Here is a 13,719-nt window from a genome sequence, read left to right as displayed (position 1 = left end):
AGCCAGCTGGAAAACATCCAGCAGAACCAGGCAGAATGACATGGCAGTGTTGGTGCTTAACGGAACCACACACAGACGAACAAGAGCACACCCCGAAAGCAGCACAAGTTTTTACTGTACTCCCAGATGATGCCACCAGGTCATTTCTCGTCTGACCTGATGAAAGGTTGGAGAAGAGAGGTATGAAACAACTTATAGTTCAGATCATGTCAAGCACATGAAGCTTTTCAACAGTTTGCAGGAATACAAGAGGAAGAAAATGCTTTCCTATCTGACTTCAAAAATGAGGAGAAAAGGCTGTTTCTAGAGTCTAGAGACTGCAACCTGGAAGACTAAGCCTCACCTCTACACAGTGAGAACAGCAGCAAGATAAAAGGTTTGCTAGCTACAAGAGTGACCACCTTGTAAAGCTGCGAGTCTCTGACGCTCATGACGGGCAGGGAGCCAACCAGACTCGATCTGGTGACTCTCCTGCCGGGGTAACGGCTCAAGCAGCTTCACAAGCACCGCGGCAGGCACGAAGAAGCAGCAGGACAAGACCAGACCGGCTCCACCTGAGGCTGCTGCAGAATCACAGTCAGGACAGGAAAGACATGGAAGAAAAAAATGTTCCCGTCACTTTCTTTCAAACCAACATCTCTAGCAAAAAACTGCAGCTAGTGGACCCTTATCCACAGACTGCACCACAGTGGAAAGCCAGAAGGACTGTTTTAAAAAAAAAAAAAAAAAACACACACACGCAAAAACAACCAAAATACTAAACAAAGCCCGACGCAAACAAAAACATAGATTTGCTTGTTTGCTTTACATGCACTGGCTCTGTGACATACATAGGTAAAACATCTTTAACGTTTCCAGCATTTAAGAGTTCATTAAGTTATTCCATTACCAAGTATGTCTAAAGACTTTATATTCCTGTTACAGGATCCATTCATTGAAGCCTGGGATTCCAGATTCCCATCTTGTTTTGAAAAGACTATTATTGCACATCAAGGTTTTATTAACTTTAAATAATGCTTCTAAAACATGAAGAGATCACCTATGAAAACAGCCAGCCTGGTAGCCCTGCGTACTGCCTCACACACACACAAACAAAACCACTGGGCTCTGCAGCTCCATGAAGCTGTTTCGAACCAACTCACCTAACACAACGTTCAGAAGGATTTCACAATATTCTCCCAAGACATGACCTAAGAATCTTGAAAATCTAAAGGCAAAGGGTGCAGGCTCTTCCTAACACATCCCCTCACACTGTACCATACAAGCAACGTAAACAAACCTGAAGGCAGTTGGGCAATCGGCTAGTTTGGAGAATTAGAGGAGGAAAACATGCCCGGTACCTACAGCAACTCAGTACACTGGTGCCTAGGGCAGGCCCTTCCACCAGGGCTGCAACCTTCAGAGCTGCATCCTTGTCACGATATGGAGCATTTTAAGAATTATTTATATTTAATTATAAATAATTAAAACATGATTAAATTCAGAGCAAAGTCTTCTGAAAGAGTAAATAGTGTTTTAGGTATATAACAAGATAATAAGTATTAATGTAAGCCAGTAGGTACAGGGGACATGATGAACTCAAAGTAAAACAAAGACAACCTACTGCTGAGTGCACTCTGCACTGTTTTTCATATAATTGTTAATTAACGTATCAAGTAATATGCACTTTATTGGACTGCAGGAGCTACTTATCTTTACATGGAAAATATTACATCACATCTCAGTTTAGCAATTATAGCCCCATCTCCCACAGATTTATCCTTAACTTTCAGGCATCCAAACCCTCTGCGTCCCTGGGATGAGTCAGGAGACGTGAGCTGAAGACCGTGCTCTGCGCAGGGCTCAGGCGCCCATCTCAGGCCACCACCTTTGGGCTTGAATTATGAACACAAACCATCTCAACTTAACCTTTTAGAAATACACACAGCTAGGAATCTAAATCTTTTAAAAAAAAAGTCTACAGCAATATTCCTCAAAGATTTTGCAAAGTACATAATACGGCTAAAAATAATATTGCTTTATATGTTTTAAACCAGCTGATATGGTAATACAGTCGATCATGAATACTGTCAATCACAAAAAAATATACTGTAGATATCTGACAATGTGCTCTGAGCTCAAAACACAGACAGAAGACTCACGTACTTGAAATCATTTGTGATTATAGGAAAGAGATGTAAAAGACAAGCATAAGAAACAGAATGAATATAGCTACAGAAATAGCCCAAGTTACATAACGCAGCAGGAAAGTGAAAGACAAAAACATCACAGGATGCAAAGAAAATAAGAGAAACAAAGGGTGATGGATTTTCTGTCCACTAAAAAGATGAAGAAAGAAATGGAAGAAATAATATATATAAAAAAAAATAGAAGATACACATGAAGGTTAGAGAGATGACAAATCAATCCACAGTTAAGGTGTCAAGCAAAAACCAGTGTATATTCAAAATATGCATGCAGCCATTAAAACAAGCAGCCAGCACAGCAGCAGTAAAAAACAAGAAGCTGGTGCAAGAAGCAGTCCGGCTTTCTCTTTCTCTCCAGGCCCTGCAGTCGGGGGCGGGAGCACAGGTAACAGGCTGCAGGTTCTTGACACCACTCCCAGCCTGCAAGTCAGGTATTTCCAGACCGGTGAAGTTACAGTCAAGCAGTGGTAGCAGCCGGGGGCCTCCAGGCCCCCATTCACAGGGGCAGCTCGGCTCCGTCCTGGATGTTTGCAAGCAGCTTGGGGACCTCTGGGGAAACCCGCCAACTGTTTGTTTCACAGCTCGGAAATGATCCGCTTTGGTGGCTTGCCTGATGCGATGCGGCCTCGCATTGCACAATCCCTAACTTACCAGAGGTTCCCAGGAAGATCCATCTGTCCTGTTCCCTGGAAGATCTGTTTTAACCCTGTGTGGACCACATTCAGCAGAACCCTTCCAATTCCAGAGGGACAGCCAGTGATTTAAACATCTTTGTCTTCTCAACAAGCAGATCATAAAAGAACTATTCATTTTCTACTTTCTTCCTGCCACCCAATATCCAACCTGACATAAGGCACAACCTTTCCTGAAAAATCGACGGAAAATAAACTTAACTGTACTACCCATCAAGATACCAGCTTCCTCAGTGCATTTCCTTCTTTTTTTGGCTCTGTCTCCCACTAAGCCAGCAGTTGAAAAATCAAGATAATGATAAGAAAACAGCTCAGCCACAGTTAGTATTTCTCTCCATTATAACAACTTAGCCCTTAGACTAATAACTGAGTGTTGTATTTAATTTAGGCTCTCCAGGTTAACAATCAGTATGTGAAGAGAATGAGAACAAACAGATGGATACAGGAGTCCAGCTGGTCTCTTCCACGGTACTCCAGAAGGCTTGCCACCATTTCCTCTGAAAATAGGGCTATCGCACACCGCTGGGAAACAGATTTAATGAGAAGCAGGGAAAAAGCCTGCATTTAATACCAAAATACAAAGATGTCCACAGCTTGCCTCAAAACCACCTATCATCCTATCCCCATAAACGCATCTTCCAGTGCCTAATTCCAACCCCTATTTAAGAGCAACCCTCATTGCTCGTATCAGCTTTCCGACCACAGGAAGGATTTCTCCGGACTATGCAGCAGATGGAGCAAGAGCTTCATGGCGAAGGGCTTTCCTGTATTTCCTTTGTCCGTGTAGTTCTGGTGCCTGTCGCCAGAAGGGAGACCTCCAAGCAGCAGCCACCCTTGCTTGCTTAGCAGCACAGTAGGAGAAGCAAAGCTGGAAAGCTGTTGTACAGAATAGCCTGGTAAAGGCTGCACGGAGACAATACTACTAATATTTTCTACACGTATCTTATCATACTGACTGATTACTCTTTTTATTCCTTCTGAACAAATGTGTTCTTCAAGAGAAAATACTATTTTAGCTCAAACAATTAACTCAAAGTTAATGATATTTTCCTTAGCTTTTAAGTACTAGCAGACACTCCATACTGTAACAACCCTCACAGGAAGGAAAAAAAAAATCTTGTTAGTCTTGAAAAACAAACACACACACACACACTAAATAAAGAATTCTTCAAGGCTTTTGAGATTTATTACCTTCAATCAATAACTTCATGTAATGGGGAACAGGGCTGTGAGTGACGATGTTACACATCATCCATTTGTGGGAACGTACCAGATCCCCTCTATAAAAGCTCAGCTTAGCATTTATCAAGCTAAGGTAATTGCAAAGGTAAATTTAGGCTCTTAACATGCAAGATTCTCTGAATTTTTGAGCGGTGCCTCTGCTTATTTTAAACAATGGCAGAAACATCTAAGAATTAGAAAGATACTTACATGCAACCGAAGCCAAGCAAGCACTCTCAAAAGGAATGTCAGATATTTACCATTTTAGCACAAACAAGCAATTGCCTCCAGTACGTGCCGCAGCAGTGCGCGTGCTAAACTTAGCATCCTGGGCTCCGCAATTCCCAACCAGCGTATTCCTCACGTGCCGGCCGACCTGGCAAGGAAACGTCTCTCCACAAAGAAGATGGCAAAACTGTAGGTTCTTTCTAACTGATCCTTGTGAAACTCGTGATTGCTCTCAGCTGTTATCAGACAGAAGAAACACAGCAACTCTGCTGGGGAGGTAGAGAGGTTCCTAGGAGTGCAGAAAACATGGTCTGACCAGCCCAGCACTTAAAGCTGTAACAACCATTTTCATTAATAATTTCAAAAACAAAACCAGCTCCCCACATACACACCTGGAGCAAAACATTTCTTTACTCTGTTCAGCTTTATAACTCAGATAATTCCTTGGTGGGATATTACTTGAAGGATAAACAAGAGATACAACTACATAGCTTTAGCAGAGCTTTGTATTGATCTCGGTTATGTCATTAAAAGAGCAAAACTGGAAAAGGTCCCAGAAAGAGCCAGAAGCATAAGGAAATTGCCAACAACTACCCAAGCTCAAGCATGAAAACACTTTAGTAAGCAAAACGTGGGGAAAAACAAAGAGAGGGGCAAGGAGGTGATAAAACAGGAAGTTACAGGTATTCAGTGGCCAGCAACTGAATGAACTTGGGCGAACTGAAGGTCAGAAAGGTGGACATTGTAAAGTATGTAGCAATAAAGCTGTTCTGAAAACGGTTTACATACTATCATCAGGTATAAAAGGTACTTGATAAAATATTTGAGGGACTAAATAAGAAAAATAATCCTTGTGATCAAACAGGTTAAAAGGCCTCTTCCACTCTGCAAAAGAGCTGTCTGCTTAAATACAAGTTAAAAAAAGCGCTTTTACTTTACCCTCCTGCCAGGTATCCTGCTAAGCTGGGAAGGCCTGGCTCCCACCGGAGGGAGCCTGGCCGGAGGCGCGAGGGGCTGCTCGGCGGGGAGGCCGCGGGCGCCCCAGCAGCGCAGGGCCCACAGGTTTTTCCAGGAGGTCGGCCCAGCAGGAGCCTTCGCAGGGAGCTTAGAAGGGCTCAGCCCATGGGCAGGCTCATCTGCTCTCTGCAACCACATCCAGCAATAACAGATAACAATCTGGCCTAGCTCTGTCTTTGCTTGAAACTTTAAAGCTACCAAGTGCTGCCATTACTTAATAACAGAGAAACGATTAGACTGTCACCAGTAGCACTCTCATTACCTGCTCTTGAGGAAGGAAGGCCGCCATAGGCTATCCAGCAGCTCTATATACCAGCTATATGAAGGTTCATATATTCCCAAGGGCTTTCATCAGAGATGAAGACAAGTTCTGTCTTACTCAGGCTAGACAGATTACAACCGTATTTGTTTAAAATAATGCAGCAACAAGACTAGTCAAAACTCCTTTTTGGCTAGCTTTTTAATTTAATCAAAACATATCATATTTTTAAGTCTGGATATTATTTTCATCTTTAATTAAGATCTCTTATTTTGTTACTACAAGCCAGATGCTTAAATATAAAACTGGATCATCACAGTGTTTATCACCAACACACCATTAAAGTCATGTAGACCTTGTTTAGAAGTTATGCAGTTATGAGTTTTTAAGTCAAGGAAGTTTACGGATCCTTCCCTGAGAAAGCATTAGGACTATGAGGATAGCTTAGAGGATAATCAAAATCTAAAGACTGTTTTACTGCCCCCCCCCCTTTTTTTTTTTTTTTTTTAGTGCTTCCTTTGATAGGTAAACAGCTTGGAAACTGGAACAGTGAAACTGGCTAGAACGTACTGTAACCAAATATTCCTGATTCTCCTGTATTGCCACCCGTCGAAGTGTGGTGCTAAACAGTACAGAACACATGGATGTTAAGAAAAATATCCTCTTTTTTGCAAAAAATATCAGATTATTGTGAAGGCAGGTTTCTGTAATATCCCTTACATTTTCATAAAAGGCCACAAACACGAAATAGTTTTGTATGCAGAGGGTCTGGAGTCATTGGCACAGAACACTTCAGTCTCCAACAGCTCAGTAGGAGTCTTTACAAAAGCCACCCTGCACGTGAGTCCCATCAGTGCTCAGGAGCAAGCAGAGCACAGGCCATCTCCGTGTTCCACCCACCGCCGACCCCTAGGATGTCACACAAGCAAAGAGAAAGCAGCAAAGGTAACTCTTAGCTGTTAGATCAGCACGCAGTAAAATGGGCTTGAAAGCACACGGCGTTTGTTCCAACAGAGCAGCAAGCCTGCTTCCCAAAGATTTAAGTGAGCATAAAAGAATAGCATGGTGATCTTACATTTGCTGTGCATCTCTGTAGCATGTGCACTTTTTGTTACCATAGGTAGACTCTACTGATCAGTCATTGCAGTCTGAACCTCGGCACTGCTCCCTGAGCATCTGTGGCTCACTGCTTTAAAGGTTAATTGTAGCCTAGCTGAATGTAACTGCAGAAGCCCATTACTGTGAATGTGAACATATGTCCCTCAGCATAAGTCAGGGTTTTATTTGAAAGCATACATGAGGAAATCCCTGTCAAAATGCTTATCTGAAGGGGAGAAAAAAAAAAAAAAAAAAAAAGTTGTTCACTGTCATCTTACCTCACAAAACAGCAGGATTCATGTTAAACACAATACTTAGCAATGCTTCCACCTTAGACTATTTTAACATGGTAGTCATTGCATGTTTGGTCACTATTTAAATAAAGCACCATTAAAACATCACAGGGAGGCCTAATTTAAGAAAAGGGATGCCCATCAGAACTCTGCCTAAGCTGCATCATCTTGGACAGCCATAAAGTCTCAAACTGACTTTGAGTTTTCAGCAATTCTTTGTAGATGTATTTTGCCAAGTTACTAATTCAGAGTAGAAAAAAAAGAATTATTTTTCTTAGATGAAACAATCCTTTCCAATTTTAAACTCACAACTTTTCAGCAAGGTGACAGAATAAACGAAACATTAATTTACAAACTGAAAAAACAGGATCAGCGTTAACAATTAACCAGGCCCAGTAGTAGATGCAGAGAAAGAATGAGATTATTAAAACTCATATTCAGTTCCATCACACTTACTACATTGAAGCATATAAAAGTTTCAACACAACTTTCCTACTTCCTAATTTCTTTTTGATTTGCCACTAAGTAGAGGGAAGGAAGCACTGAAAATTTCAAAAATCTTTCTGATGTTTTCTCCCTTTAAAAAAAAAATGAACACACACACACAAACACTAGCAATTCTGAAGTTCTGGAAGGATTTCTTTTAATAAAGGCACAAAAAGCCTGCATTGTGTTTCCAACAACAACAAAAAAATAGATCATGTCATGACCGTAACACAAATAAGCTAAGTTTGAAACACATCACTGTCTGCAATCTAAAATGGTATATTTAACCTCAAGAGCAGAACAGAGCATGAATACATGCATGCATGTGTATATAAATGTATAGGCAAGTTGAGGATACTAAAAGACAATCCCTGAACACCACTGGTAGAATTTTGATAAATTGCTTTCTCTCTGATATCATTTAGCATCTGAAAGCTTTTTTCCATCTCTGAAAAGCTGTTGCTACATCAATCTGTAAGAAATCACTTCTTGCACACACAGGAAAAAAACTGAAGGGCGGTTGTTTTGGAGGGATATTTGCATGGTGGGGGGAGGGAAAGGCAATCCCTCTGGAACTGTAAACACTCCCTTTCCCCACAGATTTATAGCTGCACATTAATACATCATTTCTGCCCAGTTTGCATAATAGTTTCTCAATGAACCTGTACTAATTGAAAATAGTTTCTGAAGTCCTCTCTCAAGGCATCACCAAGATACTAAGGCTACATCTATACCAAAACCTGAGAACAAGAATCGAAAAGCCCGAAAGTGCAAATATGAGTGACCGACCAAGAATGTAATTATACAAAAATTTCAGTATTTTCACTGAAAAGAAGAAGGATTTTTCTTCTTGGTGGTTAAGCTATAGATGTGAGTTAAAAGTCTGCAGAAACTCTCTCTACTACCCACAGGAACTGTGAAGGAAAAAAAAAACTTATCACATTTATAGTAGAAATATTAATCTTGAAATGTAACTGGGTGCCTTGAAAAGAAATTTCTGTCATTAATGATGATCAAAACATTTGAAGTGCAGAGATAGAAATAAAAAATAAAATTCTACAACATAAACAGCAAGTCTGCCTGATGAGGCAAATATGATGGTAGAGACCCCAACAATAACCTGCCTACAGAGAACCACCTCCTCGTTCTAGTTAAACATTTAACTCAATTGATCATCGATGTACATTTTTCAGAATGCCAAACTCAAGCAACTTAATGCTTTGTTCACCTACAAACCTCAAAAAAGTATGAAACGAAACAAGAAGTACAATAAAACTGCATTAACTCTTTCTAAGCTCTAACAATTCTTTTACAACACATAAAAAGAACACTGAAACATTAAGTTATCCAATTTTTTTTTTGCTCCAAAACTTTTTGTTTTTCACAACAGAAATATTGCATATAAACGCTGTCTTCCAGGCAATTAAAAATACAGAATTGTTAAAAACAAAACAAAACAAACACCCAGAAAGACGAAAAGAAACAAAAGGAAACTAAACATCTGTCCCATAAGTTGATGAATGAATGATGAAATTCAAAATGGGTAACACACTTCACAGTAGCATGAACACTGCTCTTCCCTCTGCGCATTACGCTCCAACTAAACATGTGTTTCCCTCCACATGATAGGGGTTCAGCCCAGATCTGAAGGAGAGTTAAAAAAGAACAGCAAAAAGCACCCACAGAAACACACAAACCTTTAAAGTAAGATTAGAATATACCCTATTCTTACCATTCAAACAAACATACAGCTTAGTAGCTGAGGAAAACATTCTTTCACGGAAAAACATGGGCAAATTCCACTTTGCTAAGCCCATCACTGGTGGATAAGAAAGACAGAGCTGTCCTCTTGGACCCCCAGGGCTTAGAAACTAGGCCATTCTTCTGCTCAAGGCACTAGAAGAAGGAATTCTTGTCAGATACTTTCTCCCACGCCCCCTCCATCCAAATCAAAACCATGTGTCCTTGTTGTGCAAAAGCAAACCCGGGCAATAAACAAACAAATAAATAAATAAAGTCTGGTATAATTATTTTTGCCCCAGCACAACCACTCTGCTCCATTCTGGCATCCCTGGCCCTACTCAACTCATTGCCCTCTAAGATACCCTCTCTGCCAGTCTCTATCAGTTGCCTTAGCCCACAGCTGCTCTTAGCTCCCTTTGGAGACACCACCCCTTTCTCACTAGCTTCCAGCTCCACGTGTGCATAATTTTTTTCATACAATAATGAATCAAATCACACTACCAGTCACTGCAGTATCTTTCCTTAAAACCCACCCCTGCCATGGCGTCTCTTAATCACCCTCACAAGGCACTGGCTAGATAAAACAGATTACCTTGCTGCCTTTCTCCTCAGCTCTGCCCGGCGGCCCCCCATCATCCCAGCGCCCTGTCTCGCCTGTCATGCATGTGTGAGATCTCTGGAGCACAACTTAAGAACTTCTTTGCGTTGGTACCTAGTGCGAGTTTACCTTAACCTCTAGCCGGATGGGCAACAGCGCAACACAAGTATTAGTAGCATCCCCCAAAGGGTTGGGTGTTATTTACCACAGAACTCAAAATAAATTCTTACACTGGACTGAGAGATACGCATGCCAGGGAAAAAAAAAAAACACCCACTATAGCACACTTGGATTTTTATTACTCTCACTAAAGCAAATTGTATACAAGTTACTGCCACATCTCTATGCATCTTCTGTTATGTAGAACCCTCCAAAAAGATTTAAGGGAACATCACACCAATATATATTTCATTGCCTTAACTCAGGAAAGCCAATTCCCATTTTAATCACATAATATAGAACAGCACGAAGGGAAAAACATAAAAGCCCCTCTTTCCTCAGTAATACCAACCGATAGAAACAGAAGAGCTGCTAGATCAAAGCTCTGTGTTGCTGCCCCCTCCTCCTCCAGCCTTGGTAGAGGTAGGAAGCTGCATTCACCCAAACTAACCCCACTCGCATATGTTTCAACAACCTGAAACATTATCCAGGCAGCCTACATACAAGGTATCAAGAGAAAGTTGTAAATAGTCACCTGCACAAAGCCAAAACACAGGAAAACCTGTGTTTTCAACTCTACTCTTGCCCTTTACTTAAAAAAAAAAAAAAAAAAGATGCCTGATAATAAGCATCTAAATAGTCTTTACTGCTTCCACCCACTAATTCCCTAAACTTATCCAATGAAACATTCAATAGCAGTAATAACGCTTGACAATCTTTTTATATCTTGTTGCCTTAAAAACAGCTTTAGTGAAAGAGAAATAAAACCTCCCATAGAAAACATTTATGGGCATATGATTTGGAGAGGTTAAACATAGCACTGGGAGATGTAGAGAACAGTTTTAAAAAAAAAAAATAAAACCTAGCGCTGAGCAGATCATCTTTTCACAACCATCGCCCTCCGAGCACGTTTCGCCCATTGCAGTCAGTCCTCAGCACCTTTCACTAGCGCCCTGATGAGAACTTGTCATCAAACCACCTCCTGTATGGTGCTATCCCTCGCAGGCTCGTTTCAAAGGGCATGAGGACATAAAAGGCATGAAGAATTATGGAAATATGCAAGTTTTCCACACATCTTGCCAGGAACTCCCATAATTCCTCAAGGAATGTATATTCTTATGACAGGTGCTATATCCACATTTCTTTTTGTTCCCCCTCGAATGACAGAACACATGCTTGCATACTCACCAAGAAGAGTGCACATCAGTTTTTTTTTTTCCTTTAATAATAAATAAATAAAAACCCTGCAGGCAGCTGCCAGAGGCAGGGGCCGGTGGCAGCAGGGGAGCTCCCCATGACTTCACACCACGTGCAGAGCAGGGCTCCTGGCAGCACATTCCTGAGGGTCCCGCTGGACAGGAGCTGCAGCCTCCTTAAGGGTGCTCCACTCCAAAACCCAGCGCACATCCTACCAAAAACGGCACTGGAATTACACCGTGTGGATCTGGAAACTTATTGCTGCTGCAAGGCTTTTTGCCGTTTATCTGACTGGAGGATTATACTCATTAGTATTAGGTTACAGGCTTACACCAAAACTTCCAGAAGCAAATGTGCCATTTTGAGTGCTTTGATACCCTGCACAAATCTGATTTTTAGAAAGCCGATACCCAATGCCTCCTCTGAAAGAAAGGACAAAAAAAAAAAAAAGAAAAAAAAACACCCTACCTGTCTGTTGTTGTCAAAATAGAGCATTCAGAATTAGCGTAATACTTTCCACAGCAAGTGCAAGCACTTTAATTGAAGTTTTTGCTCTACAGAAGCTGATGAGATGTCTGAAATTACTCCTATCTGCACTTTGCAAGCCTTATACACAGCACTGCTGGATATACTCAAACACCTTCCTTATCTCCTGTCATCTAGGCCTCCTCTGCATTCCTGCATGCCCTCGAAATGGAGACTGGGCACTAACACGCTCCCAAACGAACTCTGTTGTTTAATTAAGCTGTGGGGGCGCTTTTCACCTCGAGGACTTTCTGCTCCAACAGCAGCGTGGGGCCCGCGGGGCCACGAGCGGCGGGGACGGCCCAAGCGCCTCCACTCGCAGCCACATCGACGTGGCTGCGCCCGCGGAGCTCCCGCCGAGCGAGCCGCGGCCCAAAACGCGCCACACGGAAACGCCGAGCCAGGATCTCACGTGTTCAGCCGCGTTATCTCCTCCCTGTCCCCTGCTGCCCCCTTCCCATGCGGCGCAGCTCGGGCCCCGAGGTGCCCCGGGCGCAGCCCCACGCGCGGAACGGGGCCCGGGCCCTTCTCCCCGGCGGGGAGACGGCCACGACCGCGGCACCCGCGGCGGTGCCGAGCCCAGGGCCGGGCCGCCTCCCGCTCCGGCGCGGCGGGCGCACAAAGGCGGCGCCGGGGCCCGGCAGACAAAGCGCGGCCTGGGCGGCGGGCGGAGGCCGCGCCGGAGGCCCCGGGGCCCGCAGGTGCGGCCGCGGCCCCGGCACTCACGTTCTCGGCGTCGCGCTCGTTGACGGTGGGCAGCGGCGTGCGGGTGGACATGTTGGGGCCGCGCCGGCCGGCGCTCCTAGGCCGCGGCGGGGCGGGTGGCCGCGGCGGGACGCGGCGCCTCGTGGCGCGCTGGCGGCCCCGCTAGGCGCCCGGCGCCATGGCCTCGCCCGCGGCTCCGCGCAGCCCGGCCGCGCCGCCACCCCAGCCCCGGCCCCGGCCCCTCCTCCGCCCGCTCAGGTGAGCGGCCCGGCAGCGCAGGGGGCCGCCCCGCAGCATCCGGCCGCGGCTCCGCCTCCTCCTGCGCCCGCCTCCCCGGCTCGGCCCGGCCCGGCCCGGCCCGGCCGCGGCGCCGCCGCCATGAGGCGCCCGCGCGCCCGGGGCGCGAGCCGCCTGCCGGGGCCTGTGCAGAGCGAGTCACGAAACCCCCCAGCGCCGCGGCCCGTCGAGCCGGTTGTTCGCGGCTTTGGCCCAGCGGGCCGGGACAATCCACCCCAAGCCGGGGCGGCGAGGCCTCGGGCAGGCGCGGCCCCGCTCGCGGCCGGCCCGGAGCGTGGCTGGTGGCTTCGCGTCCTTAAAATAAGGAACATACACGCTTTTTTCTTCCCCTCCCCCCCCCCTTTTTTGTGTTTTTGTCTTTAAAGACGTAGCAGTGTTTACGCAGCAGCATTTTTTGCTACGGAAGCTGAGCAAACCCTTCACCGAATCACTAGCAGTGAAATTTTTTTTTTAAACAGCATTTCCTCATTCCCAGTGTGATGTTTCAACGATTCTCATAGATGAATGTTATTAAGTATGGTTTGCAAGCAGACTTTAATAAACCCGCGCCCAGACCGTGTGCTCTGGAGGAGCTGTGTTCCCTGAAAAGCCCCGGCGGGCACTCTGCAGCCGTGTGCCTGTCTGGGGAAGCCCTTGTATGCACTGGCGAAGGGCGAGAACACGAGCGGGCGGCTGGACTCGCTCCACATGGGATCACAGAGCTTCCCAGTTAGCCCAGGGCCTCCAAAGCCCTCTGCAAGTTGCTGCTTGCTCGGTGCTCACAGAGCTGCTGTTCGACGGCCGCACAACTTTCAGGGGCCTCCACCTCTCTGAACAAAATAACGCAGGTTTGGTGTACTCAGGGTGAACGGCCATGGTTTGGCCCGCGTGCCAAAACAAGTCTGTGGACAAACTGGATATTAACCCAGTTCGGTTGCCTAGCTCATCAAGGTGCAGGCACTTTTATCCCGTATAAGGATCGCACGAGCTGCACCTAGGGCCCTGTGTAGGGCCTGATTCTGCAGTCCTGGCTCAA

At 44.9% G+C, this 13,719-nt stretch overlaps 1 protein-coding gene across 6 annotated transcripts in view; it reads right to left on the bottom strand.

The window, feature by feature from the left end:
- The window catches only part of MARK1 (microtubule affinity regulating kinase 1), a 54,013-nt gene extending 41,459 nt beyond the window's left edge, over positions 1-12,554 (bottom strand). For all 6 annotated transcript variants that reach the window (XM_088532418.1, XM_088532436.1, XM_088532432.1 and 3 more), the window contains exon 1: positions 12,429-12,554. In XM_088532418.1, coding sequence (XP_088388544.1) covers positions 12,429-12,479 — 51 coding nt within the window. In that variant the 5' untranslated portion in view covers positions 12,480-12,554. The remainder of the gene's footprint in view (positions 1-12,428) is intronic.
- Between the last annotated feature and the right edge of the window lie 1,165 nt (positions 12,555-13,719).

The sequence above is a fragment of the Tinamus guttatus genome, unplaced genomic scaffold (genome assembly GCF_059628265.1).
Source record: "Tinamus guttatus ecotype Peru unplaced genomic scaffold, ASM5962826v1 Tinamus_guttatus_pri_ptg000033l, whole genome shotgun sequence".
Taxonomy (NCBI): Eukaryota; Metazoa; Chordata; class Aves; order Tinamiformes; family Tinamidae; genus Tinamus; species Tinamus guttatus.
The sequence above is the reverse complement of the archived record's forward strand: the minus strand, read 5'-3'. Positions and strand labels throughout refer to the sequence as shown.